The sequence below is a fragment of the Oncorhynchus masou genome, chromosome 32, assembly GCF_036934945.1.
Source record: "Oncorhynchus masou masou isolate Uvic2021 chromosome 32, UVic_Omas_1.1, whole genome shotgun sequence".
In the NCBI taxonomy this organism is placed as follows: domain Eukaryota; kingdom Metazoa; phylum Chordata; class Actinopteri; order Salmoniformes; family Salmonidae; genus Oncorhynchus; species Oncorhynchus masou.
This window is the reverse complement of record NC_088243.1, coordinates 46,591,411-46,608,928: the sequence shown is the minus strand read 5'-3', so window position 1 is coordinate 46,608,928 and position 17,518 is coordinate 46,591,411. Positions and strand designations below refer to the sequence as shown.

The following is a 17,518-nucleotide window of genomic DNA, read 5'->3' as shown; positions in this document are numbered from 1 at the left end:
CCATCTTTCAAGGTTTGCAGTGAAGACTCATTTCCATGTTTTTAGACATTTGTTTGAGTCTTCTCATCTCCAGTTCAACCACAATCTCTACCCCTCAATTTTCACAATCCCCAAAGCCTCCACCCTCCCCATCCATTTCAATGTATACAGGCATGTTTCTCACAGCCAACCGTGTGTGTGTGAGATCCACTGTTTCCATTAACTTGTCCAGTGATTTTGTTGACATTAGAAAGTTTGCATAGAAAATAGATGAGACAATTGCCTGCTATGGTGCGTTTCCAATTAACCATCCTATATTGATTTTAAAAACAGCTGGACTTAATGTCACACCCCAACAACAAAAAATAAACCAGTGTTGAATAAAAGTGAAGTGGTTGAAGTGTTTCGATCACCCATTTAGGCAAATTGCGCAATAATACATTGGCGACAGCCTGTATGCCCTCCCACCAATCATTTTCATGTCTCTGATAGCCTGCAAAAGCCAGCATGGATAGAATGCAATAATTGACTAATATTTGCCATATTCTAATGATCATGTGCCCCACGTGGCCGTGCCACGGTGAGATTTGCACTCCTGTAGATCTGTTATAATTGGATGGTGAAACTTGCATCCAGCCAACCAGAAAAGCAAGATGAAGCAATTCAGGCATTCTTGAAAGTCAGGACAATCCTTGTCCTGCAAAGAAAATATTTTTGTTTAAAAAAATGTATTTTGCTAGCAGTAGACATTTAGAATTGAATGTGGAGTGGAGCTTGAGTTGTGTGATGACATCACGTGGCTTGCAAACTTATTCACCAAACATTGATTAAAGAAAAGAAAAAAATAACGTTCCACTTCATTTGTCACGAAGTTCAACCAAAAAATCCACCCCTGTCAATCGGATAAAAATGTTACCGATGTTTAGAAAATATGTATATCTGCCGTTTCCATTACACGTCGCAAACATTTTTTTTTTGCTTTGTCGAATAAACCTGAGAATGGAAACCTGCCTACTGACACAAACAGTCTGATCTGGCAATGAGCAGCTTGCACCATTTGGTGAGATGTTCTGCTGTGATCCAGTGAGGAGGGATGGGAACCTTGCCGTCTTGGCAGGCTTTGGTGTGACACATACACAAGTCCTGCCTCACTCTACGCCACCACTCAGCCTTTGCACCCGCATAGACACACTATTATTTGCGCATACACTCTGATATTTAGGTATCTGCAGAAGCCCTAGCAGCACATAACTCACATACCAGGTGCACGCACTTCTGCAAATACACATACTTTATGCAAGCATGTACTGTACTCTCACACTTTTCCAAATCCCAGTGCCGCAGGACCTCCAGACAGCTTTGGCCCTGGGCTCTCGCTCCAGAGCCTCCTCTCTAAGCTCCTGGCCCAGCCCACTCCCGACCATGCTGCCTGACCCTGTATATCCTCCTGACCCAATTGGCTCTTGAAGGATGGAGTAATCCCAGATTCAACTCTCAGAGCTCCACCAGTACTGGAGCTAGAGATGCAGTAGACCAGGATCATGGATCAGAAGCTGGGTGGGCCATGGCAATGAGGAAGGCGACACACAGAGTGACAGGGAGAATATGTCCTCACAAAATAAATGACACTCGTTTTTGGATTCACATTGTGCATTGACTGGATTGAAATGGGATTGATGACAACCCTGGTACATAGCAAATCCAAAATGGTAATCGTGTCAATGCACGTAGAATTAGTCTATGTAATGTGATCTAAAATGTATCACTCCTAAGAACCAAGATGCCACAGAGCATTTATTTGTTCATAAATTATGCGAGGGACACAGAAATGTCAGAGCGCTGCACAACATTCACTCTAGCAGAGCTTGGTTATGGTGACATTGTTTTGATCGCAGCATGTCCATCAAGGGATACATTCATATGCATAAATAGGTTGTCTGGTCACTGATTACGTTAGCACATCGACCCTACAGTCAAGACTAGCCTCAGTTTAACGTTCAATACATCAGGAATGTCATTCAGAGGCACAACGATGAGACGTTTGGGATGACCTTTGGTTGTCTCATACATGTGGCGAAGTGCCACCGAAGAAAAGGTACATACAGGTACATACAGAGTTAGAAAGGTGTTGCATAGCGTACTACACAAGCTCATGACACAGCACTGAAATTAAAGCAGTAAATCATGTCATATTCTCATAGATTTCTTATACTCCCTTTCTTGAATGTTCATATACCTTTCTTTTCTGCACCACAGCACAGTGAAATGCATACAGGAAAAGAGGACAAAGTATTTGATGTTATCCTGTTTTCCTCTTAAGGTGATATTCACAAACTCGTCAACAGGTTGAGGGTTACATTGTTACCTCTTGAACTAGTCATACATTTCGTAGTATCTCATGACCTGGGCCCGGTTTCCCAAAAGCATCTTAAAGCTAAGTTCATCGTTAAACCCTTTGTAGGAGCAACGTTAAATATCTGAGCTGTTTCCCAAAACTATCATTAACATTGCACTTGAAAGCCCTCGTAATCTAACGCCTGACTCCGATCACTCGTAGAATAGCTAAGTGCAACTTTCGATGCTTTTTTGCCCTCGAGCATCACTTAATGAACAGAAGATCTCCGCTAAACATAGAATCACATGGTTGACTGATATCTCTGTGACCGCCGATAACTTCAGAACAAAGTTCACGACAAAGACGAATTTGCTAATGTCTTTGCAATTGATACAAACGAGCGACGTATAAAAATATGCTTCAAAGTGAAAACCGAGATGACTGCATTAAAATATAAACAGTAGGCTGTAGGTGTTTTCAATAATATGTTGAAAAACATTTCATGTTCAATCAATTGAGTTCTATTTTGCTACATGTAGGCTACTGTATATAATTTCTCTAAATATATTTAATGATGTGTAGCCTAACATGTGCGCAATGATGTGCCAAATCAGTGATTTAGTGCATTTTTATTGGGTAAGCATTAAAAGCATTAGAATACGCCGCTCAATATTTGCAGCCATAGGTGGAAATATCTCTCAAGGAGCTGATCCGTCGTCAGTATTGTGAAATAATTATAATGTTTTGGAAATATTTGAATGGAGAAAGCTGATCTCCATTTCAACCCTAGTATCGACGCACTTAGCGCTGGTTGATATCACGAAATATAGACTCTTTACTCATATCGTGCAGTGTACATCTTGCAATGTGTCAAGAAACCCTCTGTTCATGAGTTGTCCTAATGAGCTGTTGTCCGTCTAGACCAGGGTTTCTCAAACTCGGCGGGGGGCCCTGGGGTGCACTTTTTTGTTTTTTCCCCTAGCACTACACAGCTGATTTAAATTACCAACTCATCATCAAGCTTTGATTATTTGAATCAGCTGTGTAGTGCTAGGGCAAAAACTAAAATGTGGGGGGCCCAGGACCGGGTTAGGGAAACCCTGGTCAAGACAACAAACCTGTCATGCGTTTATTTGACCTTTGATTGTCATCAACATACATTTCCCTTGTATCGAGCGCATTGGAGTGGTCTTTGAATGCTTTCGAATGCTTGTTTTGTCCTTCAAAAATATTGTTGATAATTCATTTTTAGAACAACCATCCATTGAAAATGTGTCCAAAAGACAGCCGTTAATGTATGAAATACCTGAAGTGTCCTTGGTACGGAGAGCTTGAGTGAAGCGGTGTATTTTCAAAGCAATTTCTATTGGAGCCTTTTTGTTCACACATACCGTCTGCCCCCGTCTCACATCATCATCCAATATCAGGGTTAAGATCTCCCCATTCTTAGTGTCTTAGATGGTTTTGTCAAGTGAACCAGTTGTCCGAGCAAAAGCATGATTTGACAGAGCAGGATTATCTGAGAGTACTATATTGACCTTCAAACATTGGCATTGTCAAGTTGTCCTAACGGTCATACCATACCATACTCATTATTTAGCTCAGTCTCTTCTTCAGAGTATGAAGTCTGGGAGTCTTCTATAGAGTCAATAAGTGAGGAAGGGGTGGTTTTGTTGGTGTTATCCCCTCACACACACGGGGGGTCTTCGGACGGAGTCAAGGGATTGCAAGGAGGGACCCTGCTGAGGGACCGGAAGGCAAATATTGAAGGATCGTAGGCGTACCTGGGCAGAGGGCGAGTCCCAGTCAAGCTCTGTGGACAGAAAGAGAGAGTATGTAAAAAATAGGAACAAGTTTGAGAGAAAGTTAAGGATTTGGCTAATCTGGCTTTTATCCTCCAATGGATCTGGGTGGATGGAAATAGCAGGGCTTACCCTGCTTTTCTGGGCATTAGCTGGTGGTCATTTACCGGTCAGCCACCACAACTGTAGCTAGGTCAGAGTCAGAGGCTAATGTGACACTAGCTGGTGCCCTCTTACAGAGCCAAGATTCACAGTTGGCAGAAGAGAGACCAAAAACTAATTATGGGATGGAGCCCTTTCTGAATGTTATTTAGAAACTGAGTTGTGTGTAAAGCTGTTGGTTTCCAGTGTCAGGGGTTTGTGCGTTAGATTCTATAATTTCATTATCCTCCTCTCTTTTCATCCCTCCCTCAACCTGGACCCGTTTCTCCAACCTCCACCCCACCCGACATCCCTTCAGTTCCATATTTCTCGGCCTTTCCCATCACCTCAATATACATGCTGTTACTGTAATGAGCAGCCTTGTAAAGCAGTGTAAAGTTTCCTTATGCATTGGTAAAACACCTAATGACATCACCACTATATGATATGACTACATGTCTTTAGGGATCCGACAGAGACTACTGCGCAACGGTAGCTTGGCAACAAATCCCAACAGTGCTTGTTAACACACTCCACACCAAGACAGACTCAGTCCGTCAATGTCTGAAAAAAGCTTTCACCGGGAATTACAGTGTGGGAGAGACAGGTTCCAGGTCAAGAGTCGTAGATGCAGTAAAGTTAAATTGTTCTCCACGTGGCTAGCTGCAAGGCAGCCCATTGCGTGCGTGAGTCGTTACACCTTGGGGCGGATCCGCGGTCTGCTGCACATGTTAACGTAGCACGTTAGCATTCTCCAGCATCATATAGAGCAGGGGTGTCAAAGTCAAATGGACGGAGGGCCAAATAAAAAATTTAGCTACAAGCCGAGGGCCGGACTGTTCGAATGTTCATTGAAAAAATTTTAAATGACGCATATAGTCTAGTGAACCTAATTGAACCTACTGAAAACCTAACAAATATATTCCAATATGATCAGATAAATAAAGCAATATTTTCTTATGGCTCTGTCAGTAATCTTTAATTTTCAACAGACACAAAAGACAAATTTCCTTTATATAAAAATCCCCATAACATGAACATTAAATGAAAGAAACCGGTATTCAAGGCACCATCAGTAGCCTATATTTTCTATTTTAGCAAAAGTGGGCTAAATTTACTTCAAAGAATAAAACAATAATAGCAATTTTCTATCATCCACTCAACTGAAATATTTTTAAAATATAATTGGATTGAAATACAATAAAATAAAGTGCAAAATCTATTAATCAAAAACAACACTTTGTTTAAGGAGAAGTAACATGCAGTGAAAACAAATATTAAACTTTAACTTTTAAACTTGAACTGAGTAAAAACTCTAAATATGTGATTGCACAGTAATGTTCACTTGTTTGAGGTTGAGGGTGATACTTGGTGGTGTCCCATCTTTTCCACAAGTTCATCAATGTTCGGGGTAAGGCTCTGAGCTGAGGAAATCCTCAGAATTGAGTGGAGGTGTTCAGCAGTAAGTCGACTTCTGTGTGATGTTTTGTTCAGGTTCATCAAAGAAAAAGTTGTTCACACATGTATGTGCTGCCAAACATAGACAACGTTTGAGCAGCCTGGATGCGCAGCTGGGGCATTGTGTCGGGGAGGAAACGGGCGAACTCCGCAGCACCCACTGCCGCATATTTTGCCCTCAGTGCATCATTGCATTGGAGGTCAATCAACTCCATTTGGAGGTTTGGTGGTGAGCTTTCCACGTCAACAGCAAATGGGTTACCGAGCAGTTCCAACCTGCTTTTTGTGCTTCAAAGTCAGCAAATCGGCGTCGAAAGTCAGCGGCAAGCATACCTATTTTATCAGCCAACTGTGCGCTCGGGAACGCACTGGTAGAGAGCTTCTCTTTCATGGTCTGGCAGCTGGGAAAGTGGCTCAAATTTTCTTTCCGCATCTGCGTCTCCCACAGAGTCAGTTTGGTTTTAAATGCCTTCACTGTACTGTACATATCAGAGATGACATGATCCCGACCCTGCAGCTGCAAGTTCATTGCATTCAGATGACTCGTAATGTCACACAGAAAAGCCATTTCACACAGAAACATTTCGTCTCGGAGTTGTGTTGTGTCTTTCCCTTTGCTGTCCAAGAACAGACAAATCTCCTCACGAAGCTCGAAACATCTTTGAAGCACCTTTCCCTGGCTTAGCCATCGCACCTCTGTGTGATAAGGCAAATCACCATGCTCCGTTTCTAACTCCGTCAGAAATGCCTTGAACTGGCGGTGATTCAAACCTTTGGCTCTGATAAAGTTAACTGTGCGCGTGATGATGCTCATTACATGCTCCATTTTCAAGGCTTTACCGCACAACGCTTCCTGGTGTATGATACAATGATAAGCTGTCAGCTCACCTGTCGCGTTTTCCTCTTGCATCTTTTCCCGTATCTTCGCCACCAGTCCGCTCCTGTGTCCACACATCGCAGGTGCTCCGTCGGTTGTCAAACCCACGAGTTTTTCCCAAGGCAGCTCCATCTCATTTACACCTCTTGACACCTCTTCATACAAATCATGCCCCGTAGTTGTGCCATGCATAGGACGTAAAGCCAAAAACTCCTCTGTCACGCTTAGGCTGGAGTCCACTCCGCGGATGAAAATTGACAACTGGGCAATGTCAGAAATGTCGGTGCTCTCATCCACAGCCAAGGAATATGCAATGAAATCTTTTCCCTTTTTCACAAGCTGCTCTTTTAGATTGATGGACAACTGGTCTACTCTCTCGGCAATGGTGTTTCTGCTCAGACTCACATTTAAAAAGAGTTGCCTTTTTTCTGGGCAAACTTCGTCAAAACTTTAATCATGCAGTTTTTGATGAAATCCCCCTCCGTAAATGGCCGGGCTGATTTAGCGATCTCTTCTGCCAAAATAAAACTGGCCTTGACAGCAGCCTGGCCTTGTGATTTGGCTTTTTTGAACAGAGCCTGTCGAGATTTGAGGCCTCGTTTTAATTCCTCTGCCTTTTGTAGCCTTTGTTCCATGTCCATATTCTTGTTTTTGTCCGCGTGTTTCGTTTCATAATGTCGTCTCAGATTATACTCTTTCAGTACCGCCACACTTTCTCCACACAGAAGACACACAGGTTTTCCAGCTACCTCCGTGAACATATACTCCGACTCCCACCTTGTTTGAAACCCCGGTTCTCAGTGTCCACCTTCCGTTTTGCCATTTTTGATGGGTATCTGAAAGTTAATTTTACTGTGATGCTGACGACTGCTGTGCCAATAAATATTGAAATGAAGCAGCCTACTGCTCGGTGCGTCACCGTTGCATTGTGGGAAATGTAGTATTGGTGCGTGTAAAAGATCTGCGGGCTGCCGGCTTGCTGCGGTCTGCGGGCCGGTTCTAATAATAAATCAAGATCATCCCAGGGGCCGTAAAAAACCTTCTCGCGGGCCGGATGTGGCCCGCGGGCCTTGACTCTGACATATGTGATATAGAGTCATCCAGTGTCTAGGGCCTGATAGACATTATAGCCCAAAATGGTTAAACCATGGTTGAGTTCTGAGGTTACTGCAGACAGTAAAAAAAGAAAGAATAAGTGCAACAGGACCAGTAGTTGAAAACAAATTGATAAACATTTTTGGGGGGGGAAACAGCTGTCTGATGTGTAAATATTCTCTACTTGAGGTGTTCCTGAACTTTTCATTACATTACCCTGGTCCACAAAGGGAGGTGTCTTTTGCTCTAGACCAGTGGTCACCAACCTTTTCTGAGTCAAGATCATTTTCGCTGTCAAAAAACAAGCCGAGATGTACCGCTCTGATTTTATTATTTATTTTTTTACATTACTTAACTGTTTTTATTAGGTTAAATGTACAAAAAAAATGTATGTAAGAATAAGGTTTTGTGCAGTATAAGCCTAACACATTATCACAGCATATTGCCTATATGCCTGGCCTGACAATAGAGCATGAATTTAAATCATTCACTTTTTTATTTTACTGGACTGATGGTAAATGCATCTGAAGGTCATGGTGCTTTCAAGACAACTGGGAACTCTACAAAAAAAACGAGGTCAAACTATGACATTAGTGATCTTCAGGTCGAAAAGTCGGAGCTCTAGAAAGATGTCAGAGTTTGCGACTTGGAATTTCGATTTGGTTGACCGTTCAAATCGATTTTTCCCAGTTGGATCTGGGTTTTTTTTGAGTTCCCAGTTGTCTTGAAAGCACCATGACAAAATAGATCATGGTGCCTCATGCACAAATTCATGTTGTTCCTATGACCAGAGAAAGTTAAATATTCCTCGATATTAAAATAGACAAGACGAGCTGCTAATAATAATTAAAACTATCGATACACTTGGTTACTAATTCATTGCAGCTGCAGCGCAAGTGGTAGTATGGAGAAGTGCATTTTTTGTTTTGTAAAAAAAACTTACACATGAACACACTCATAAAAACAGCAGGTCTTTGCTGTATTCTTCAGGCTCTCTCTGGTCATGGTTTTTAAAAGTTATTCAATCTCATGTAGGCTAGTATCAAACTTTGCTGGAATCTGTAGGCAAGGTGATTTGAGCTATCCAATTTAGCCACCGATGGGAACATTGCCAACACGGTGCGCAAGAGCTTCTGAATCTAAGTTCACCAACTGCCAACAGCGCAACACGAATAAAGAAATGTAAGGAGTGCAAGCTTTTATCGTTGGCTTTTATACATAAATGTTTGGTAATAGACTGGGAATGCCTTGAAGATCGACCAGTCGATCCCCCGGTTGGTGACAACTGCTATACCCACCATAAGGCTTGTGCAGTTACCGAACAGTAAGTTTAAACAGACAAACCTTTATGTTAAAACATTGAACTTACTAAATAGCTTAATAATGTGATTCCTTAGGCCAATTAGATTTATTGACAAAATAAAGATAATAGTATTTGTATCAATTGTCATCCCTTGACGCAGCCTATATTCTGGACACCACTCACAACAGAGGGCCCCAACCCAAAGTGGGAACCGATGGTCTGCTCTACAATACCTCAAGGTAAGTTGTTCTGATCAGCGGCTCTAAAAGCACTGTAATTTATGTCTCCTCTTCACTCACACATGCTGACCTGAGCCTTGATCAAAATCAGACAAATTGCTAGCTAGCACGATAACGTTATATGTAGAAGGCCACAAGGAGGTGTCATAAGTCTCAAGTCTCTTAACCTCAGTCTTACTCCATCTCTCCAAATGCCCTGGTCTCCAACTCACTCTTCCACTCCCACCCTCTCCCCCACCCCCTTCGTGGGCTAAAAATGCCGCTGGAGAGAATGTCTGACGTTTTACATGCTCCTAACCAACTGTGCTATTTTTTTATTTTTTTTGCGTTGTTTGTAACTTATGTTTTTACTTATTTTGTACATAATGTTGCTGTTACTGTCTCTTATGACCGAAAATAACGTCTGGACATCAGAACAGCGATTTACTCACCTCAAACTGGAAGAAGCTTTTTCCTTTAACGAGTCCGATGAGAAGGATATACTGCTTTCCAGGGATCATGCCCAAATCCCAGCCATTTGCTTGAAGAAAAGACGGAGAAAAAGAGTGCGGAGGTCGGGCTGCCTTCTGAGAATTCGTAGTGGAGCGAGTGAACTCTCACTGCCATCCGCTCTATTAGCCAACGTGCAATCATTGGAAAATAAAATTGATGACTGACGATCAAGATTATCCTACAAACGGGACATTAAAAACTGTAATATCTTATGTTTCACCGAGTCGTGGCTGAACGACAACACAGATAATATAGAGCTGGCGGGATTTTCCATGCACCGGCAGAACAGAGAAGCTACGTCTGGTAGGACGAGGGGTGGGGGTGTGTGTCTTATGTCAATAACAGCTGGTGCGCAATGTCTAATATTAAAGAAGTCTCGAGGTATTGCTCATCTGAGGTAGAGTACCTCATGATAAGCTGTAGACCACACTATCTACCAAGAGAGCTCTCATCTATATTATTCGTAGCTGTCTATTTACCACCACAGACCGATGCTGGCACTAAGACCACACTCAACCAACTCTATAAAGGCCATAAGTAAACAAGAAAATGCTCATCCAGAAGCGGCACTCCTAGTGCCCGGGGACTTTAATGCAGGCAAACTTAAATCTGTTTTACCTCATTTCTACCAGCATGTCACATGTGCAACCAGAGGATAAAAAAAACAGGCCACCTTTACTCCACACACAGAGATACAAACACAGCTCCCCCCCACCCTCCATTTGGCTAATCGGACCATAATTCTATCCTCCTGATTCCTGCTTACAAGCTAAACCTAAAGCAGGAAGTACCAGTGACTCGCTCAATACGGAAGTGGTTAGATGACACGGATGCTACGCTACAGGACTGTTTTCCAAACACAGACTGGAATATGTTCTGGGATTCATCCAATGGCATTGAGGAGTATACCACCTCAGTCATTGGCTGCATCAATAAGTGCATCGATGACGTTGTCCCCACAGTGACCGTACGTACATATCCCAACCAGAAGCCATGGATTACAGGCAACACCTGCATCGAGCTAAAGGCTAGAGCTGCCGCTTTCAAGGAGTGGGACACAAATCCAGACTCAGGCAAACCATCAAACACACAAAGCATCAATACAGGATTAAGATTGAATCCTACTACACCAGCTCTGACGCTCGTCAGATGTGAGAGGGCTTGAAAACTATTAGGGACTACAAAGGGAAAACCAGATGCGAGCTGCCCAGTGACGGGAGCCTACCAGATGAGTTAAATGCCTTTTTATGCTCGCTTCGAGGCAAGCAACACTGAAGCATGCACGGGAGCACCAGCTGTTCTAGATGACTGTGTGATAACGCTCTTGGTAGCCAATGTGAGCAAGACCTTTAAACAGGTCAACAGAGGGGCCAGATGGATTACCAGGACGTGTACTCAAAGCATGCGCGGACCAACTGGCAAGTGTCTTCACTGACATTTTCAACCTCTCCATGACCGAGTCTGTAATACTGATACCATAGTCCCCTCGAAGCTCATCACTAAGCTAAGGACCCTGGGACTAAACACCTCTCTTTGCAACTGGATCCTGGACTTCCTGACGGGCCGCCCACAGGTGGTAATGGTAGGCAACAACACATCTGCCACGCTGATCCTCAACACTGGGGCCCCTCAGGGATGTGTACTTAGTCCCCTCCTGTACTCCCTGTTCACCCACGACGGTGTGGTCAAACATGACTCCAACACCATTAAGTTTACTGACGACACAACAGTGGTAGGGCTAATCACCGACAACGATGAGACAGCCTATAGCGAGGAGGTAAGAAACCTGGCAGTGTAGTGCCAGGACAACAACCTCTCCCTTAATGTGAGCAAGACAAAGGAGCTGATTGTGGACTACAGGAAAAGGCGGGCCGAACAGGGCCCCATTCACATTGACGGGACTGTAGTGGAGCGGGTCGAAAGTTTCAAGTTCCTTGGTGTCCACATTACCAACGAACTATCATGGTCCAAACACACCAAGACAGTCGTGAAGAGGGCACGTCAACACCTTTTCCCCCTCAGGAGACCGAAAAGATTTGGCATGGGTCCCCAGATCCTCAAAAAGTTCTACACCTGCAACATCAAGAGCACCCTGACCGTAAGGCGCTACAGAGGGTAGTGTGTACGGCCAAGTACATCACTGGGGCAAAGCTTCCTGCCATCCAGGACCTATATACGAAGAAAGCCCAAAAAAGTGTCAGAGACTACAGTCACCCAAATCATAGTCTAGGACCAAAAGGCTCCTTAACAGCTTCTACCCCCAAGCCATAAGACTGCTGAACAATTAATCAAATGGCCACCGGGCTATTTACATTGACACCCCCCTCCCCACCCCCCAGTTGTTTTGTACACTGCTGCTACTCGCTGTTTATTATCTATGCATAGTCCCTTCACCCCAACCTACATGTTCAAATTACCTCGACTAACCTGTACCCCCGAACATTGACTCAGGACCGGTACCCCCTGTATATAGCCCCGTTGTTATTTTGTGTTACTTTTTTTTTTTACTTCAGTTTATTTGGTAAATATGTTCTTAACTCTTCTTGAACTGCACTGTTGGTAAAGGGCTTGTAAGTCTACACTAAGGTCTACACTTGTTGTATTCAGCGCATGTGACAAGTACATTTTGATTTGATTTGAAACCAGACGCTTTGGCAGCTCCATCCCTGGGAAGGATCTCTCTCCTCCACCTCCCACCTCCTACTCTCTCCCACCCCAGAGAGGAAGTTTCAGGATTAGACAGGAGCAGGGTTTTTTCTTGTTTTCCTACTCCTTACTCCATCCACAAATCATTTCCCTCTACAACTACCATCCCTGCATATATATCTAGTGTCTCTCCTGGACCCTTGCCAGGAAAAAGAGGGGGATAATTAAGTTGAGGGAGAAAAAGGACGAGGGTGAAAGAGCAAGAGAGAAATACAGAGGCAAGGAGAAAGGGGAAAAGGAGACGTGTAGTGGAAGTTGAAGGGGAGAGTAACAAGGAGAGCAAGCTGGGGAGGGAGGAGGGCGAGAGAGTGCTGAAGAGAAAGAATATTGAAATACGGGATAACAAGAGAGAGATCTCCTCACTGTACTAGAGGTGCCTGGAAAATACCCAAGGGGTAGCCTATGCATGCAGCCATTCTGTAGCTGTGTGTGTATACCTATACGTGATTATTATTATTTGTATTCTGCATTAACTGTGTGTGTGTGTGTGTGTGTGTGTGTGTTTGCCAACCACAATGGTGTGTATGTGCGCATAAGTGTGTGTATGCAGTGGGCCACAGCTTATAGTAACCCACACAGACAGTAGCGTCACTTTCCCGCCACACTCTGTGCATCCTTCTGGACTGTCCTGATTTGTGCCAAAATGACCAGGTGCCTTCACCTCCACTCGAGCTGCCCAACCAGCCTCCACCCACCCTTTACACAACCCAGGGACCACACACACTTGTCCTGCTAGTCACACATGTCGCTCTCCCAAAATTTACCTCAATGGTCTGAGATCATAGAGCTAGCGTATATAGTTTGCATCTCCCTGAGCCATTTGAAGAAAATGATGACCCATTGAAGGAAAATAACATTTAAGTGTAGTGCCACTTGCTTTAAAGAAACCCTTGGTTTCTTTGGTTCAGAGATAAACTGAATGGTAAACTCCCAGCGATAAAGTACTGTGCCTTCAGAAAGTATTCACACTTTTTCCACATCGTGTTGTGTTACCACTGATCTACACACAATACACCCCACAATGTCAAAGTGGAATTCTGTTTTGAGAACATTTTACAAATTAATAAAAAATGTAAAGCTGAAATGTCTTGAGTCAATAAGTATTTAACCACTTTGTTTAGGGCAAGCTTAAATACATTCTGGAGTAACAAATGTGCTTAACAAGTCAAGTTACATGGACTCACTCTGTGTGAAATAATATTGGATAACAGGATTTTTGAATGATTACCCCATCTCTGTACCACACACATACGGATATTTGTAAGGTCTCTCAGTCAAGTAGTGAATTTCAAGCACAGATTCAACCACAACGACCAGAGAGGTTTTCCAATGCCTGGCACCCATCTATTGTTAGATGGGTAGAAAGAAAGAAAAAAGCAGACACTGAATATCCCTTTGAGCATGGTGAAGTTATTACACTGAACAAAAATATAAAACGCAACAACTTCAAAGATTTTACTGAGTTACAGTTCATGTAAGGTAATCTGTCAATTGAATAAAATAAATGAGCATCTAATCTATGGATTTCACATCAGTGGGACTACAAATATGCAATTGTTGGTTACAGATACCTTAGAAAAAGGTAGGGGCATAGATCAGAAAACCAGTGAGTATCTAGTGTGACCACCATTTGCCTCATGCAGCCCAACACATCTCCTTCACATTGAGTTGATACGGCTGTTGATTGTGGCCTGTGGAATGTTGTTCCACTCCTCGTCAATGCCTGTGCGAAGTTGCTGTACATTGGCAGGAATTGGAACACGCTGTCGTACATGTCAATACAGAGCATCCCAAACATGCTTAATGGATGACATGCCTGGTGAGTATGCAGGCCATGGAAGAATTTTTAGTTTCCAGGAATTGTGTATAGATCCTTGCAATACGGGGCTGTGCATTATTATGCTGAAACATGAGGTGATGGCGCCGGATGAATGGGCCTCAGGATCTCGTCACGGTATCTCTGTGCATTCAAATTGCTATCGTTAAAATGCAATTGTGTTCTTGTCCGTTACTAGCCCATACCATAACCCCACCGCCACGAGTGGGGCACTCTGTTCACAACGTTGACATCAGCAAACCACTCGCACACATTACGCCATACACACTGTCTGCAATCTGCCTGGTACAGTTGAAACCAGGATTCATCCGTGAAGAGCACATTACTCCAGCGTGCCAGTGGCCATCGAAGGTAAGCATTTTTCCACTGAAATCGGTTACGACACCAAACTGCCGTCAGGTGAAGACCCCGGTGAGGACGACGAGCATGCAGATGACAGTTTGTGCAGAAATGATTTGGTTGTGCAAACCCACAGTTTCATCAGCTGTCTGGGTAGCTGGTCTCCGATGATACCACAGATGAAGGAGCCGGATGTGGAGATAATGGGCTGGCGTGGTTACACGGGGTCTGCGGTTGTGAGGCCGGTTGGACATACTGCCAAGTTCTCGTAAACAACGTTGAAGTCTGCTTATGGTAGAGCAATTAACATGAAATTCTCTCGCAACAGCTCTGGTGGACATTCTTGCAGTCAGCATGCCAATTGCATGCTCCAAAAGTGCACATATTAGAGTGGCCTTTTATTGTCCCCAGCAGGTGGACAATAAATAAGGTGCACCTGTGTAATAATCATGTTGTTTAATCGGCTTCTTGATATGCCACACTTGTCAGGTGGATAGACCCCAGTCACTACAAAGAAAGGCATCCTTCCCAAAAGTTGCCGGAGAGGAAGGAAATGGTGATTTTAAAAAAGTTAGTGTTTAATGGCTGTGATAGGAGAAAACTGAGGATGGATCAACAACATTGTTGTTACTTCACAATACTGACCTAAATGACAGAGTGAAAAGAAGTATGTTGGTAGAGAATAAAAATATTCTAAAACATCCATTCTGTTTGCAATAAGGCACTAAAGTAATACTGCACAAAATGTGGCTAAGAAATTAACATTTTGTCCTGAATACCAAGCAATATGTTTGGGGGAAAACCAACACATCACGTCACTGAGCATCACTCTTCATATTTTCAAGCATGGTCGTGGCTTCATCATGTTATGGTTATGCCCGTCATCGGCAAGGACTAGGGACATTTTTTTTTCAAGATAAAAATAAACAGAATAGAGCTAAGCACAGACAAATCCGAGAGAAAAACCTGGTTCAGTCTGCTTTCCAACCGACACTGGGAGACAAATGAACCTTTCAGCAGCAAAATAACTTAAAACATAAGGCCAAATATACACTGGAGTTGCTTACCAAGACAACAACGAATGTTCCTGGGCGGGCTAGTTACAGTTTTAACTTAAATCGCCTTGAAAATCTATGGCAAGACTTGAAAATGGCTCCTAGCAATGATCAACAACCAACTTGAGAGAGCTTGAAGAGTTCAAAAAAATAATGGGCATATATTGTGCAATCCAAGTGTGTAAAGCTCTTAGAGGCTTACCCAAAAAGACTCTCAGCAGTACTCGCTGCCAAAGGTGAATCTAATGTGTATTGACTCAGGGGGTTGAACATGTGTTTTATTTTTCATTAATTAAATATATATTAGTGTTTTATTTTTCATGAATCTAAACTGTGAGGGAACAATAATTGCTTGCTGTTTCATATAGACTTCCTACTTTCTTGTTAGAAAAGGTATAGTGTCTATAGCAGAGGGTCATGGGAACCAGTGAAGGTGTTAGATGCTTTCCCAGGATGCATTTGGAGGGGCATCAAGGTGTAGGCAGCAAAATAGACTGGGTTGTTCATGGGGGCTGCATGACCCTTCAGCCTTATCTCTACTGTCTTGGTATTGTGGCTCAGCTTGAAAGGACTGTGTGTATGTGTGTGTGTGTGTGTGTGTGTGTGTATAAGTAATTGAGTCATGCAATTGAGTTTCCATTCATTAAAGGCCCAAAAGGAGTGTGACAATGTCTGTAGCTAGGTTTCCATCCACCTGTTGAAATATTTTCAAGCGATTTATCAAATACTTGCATTCAAATTATATACATTTTACCCGCGGAGGTGTGTTTCCATCAAACTGGCTTGTTGTGGATAAAAAGCTGTGCATAATGATGTATTGCACATAAAAAGCACTTTGTCGTATAACTTTTCATTCGCCATTTTTAACTCTTTCGGTGGTGTTGCCACAGAAAGTCTTGTGATAACAACACATTCGCCCACTCTGATCCTGGCACATGTTGTTACAACACAGAGGCGGATGCAAGATGCAAGCAACGATGGTTTAATGAATGTAGTTCACAGCAGCAACATGACAGACAGACTGTACTCAGAAGGAATCCGACCCAGGAACTCGGGCGCATCTTCCGATGATAACGTGCTGAGAAAACCAGGGGAGTGTGTCCGGATGAGTAGGAAGGAGCACAGCAGATAATCCACACAAGAGAAGAGCACGGACACACGACACAACCTCAGAGAATAAACAACGATCTGACAACAAGAAACACTGGTAACAGAACATATAAAGGGAAGATAAGTGGTTCCAGCTGGCGCAGACAATCAGGCCGAGATTGGGAACCACGCCCACACAAACACTGGAGAGAGAGAGAGAGAGAGAGAGAGAGAGGGAGGCAGTGGATTCATGAACCGCAACAATACCCCCCCCCCCCCCCCCTAGGAACGCCTCTTGGCGTTCCCAGGCGAATTTACCTGTCGATTGAAATCATCGATAAGGGAGTGATCCAGAATGTCCCTAGCAGGTACCCAACTTCTCTCCTCCGGGCCGTAACCCTCCCAGTCCACCAGGTACAGGAATCCGCGTCCCCTCCTTCTAGAGTCCAAAATACGATTGACAGAAAAGGTGGTTTCCCCATCAACAAGTCGTGGCGGCGGGGGAACCGGGACCGGCGGGTTAATGCGTGCCTGAAACACAGGTTTTATTTTAGACACATGAAAGGTAGGATGAATTCTCCTATACGCCGGAGGAAGCTTGAGCCGGACCGCCACCGGACTAATGATCCTGGTGACTCTGAACGGGCCGATAAATTTGGGGGCAAGCTTGTTCGAAACGGATCGGAGTGGAATGTTCTTAGTAGAAAGCCACACTCTTTGGCCAACGACGTATACCGGAGGCTTCGACCGGTGGCGATCGGCCTTAGCCTT

At 43.6% G+C, this 17,518-nt stretch overlaps 1 protein-coding gene across 1 annotated transcript in view; it reads right to left on the bottom strand.

Moving 5' to 3' along the window:
- Nucleotides 1-74: 74 nt before the first annotated feature.
- The window catches only part of si:dkey-16j16.4 (uncharacterized), an 81,179-nt gene continuing 63,735 nt past the window's right edge, over nt 75-17,518 (bottom strand). Inside the window, exon 5 of the mRNA XM_064954271.1 lies at nt 75-4,127. Coding sequence (XP_064810343.1) covers nt 4,002-4,127 — 126 coding nt within the window. The 3' untranslated portion in view covers nt 75-4,001. The remainder of the gene's footprint in view (nt 4,128-17,518) is intronic.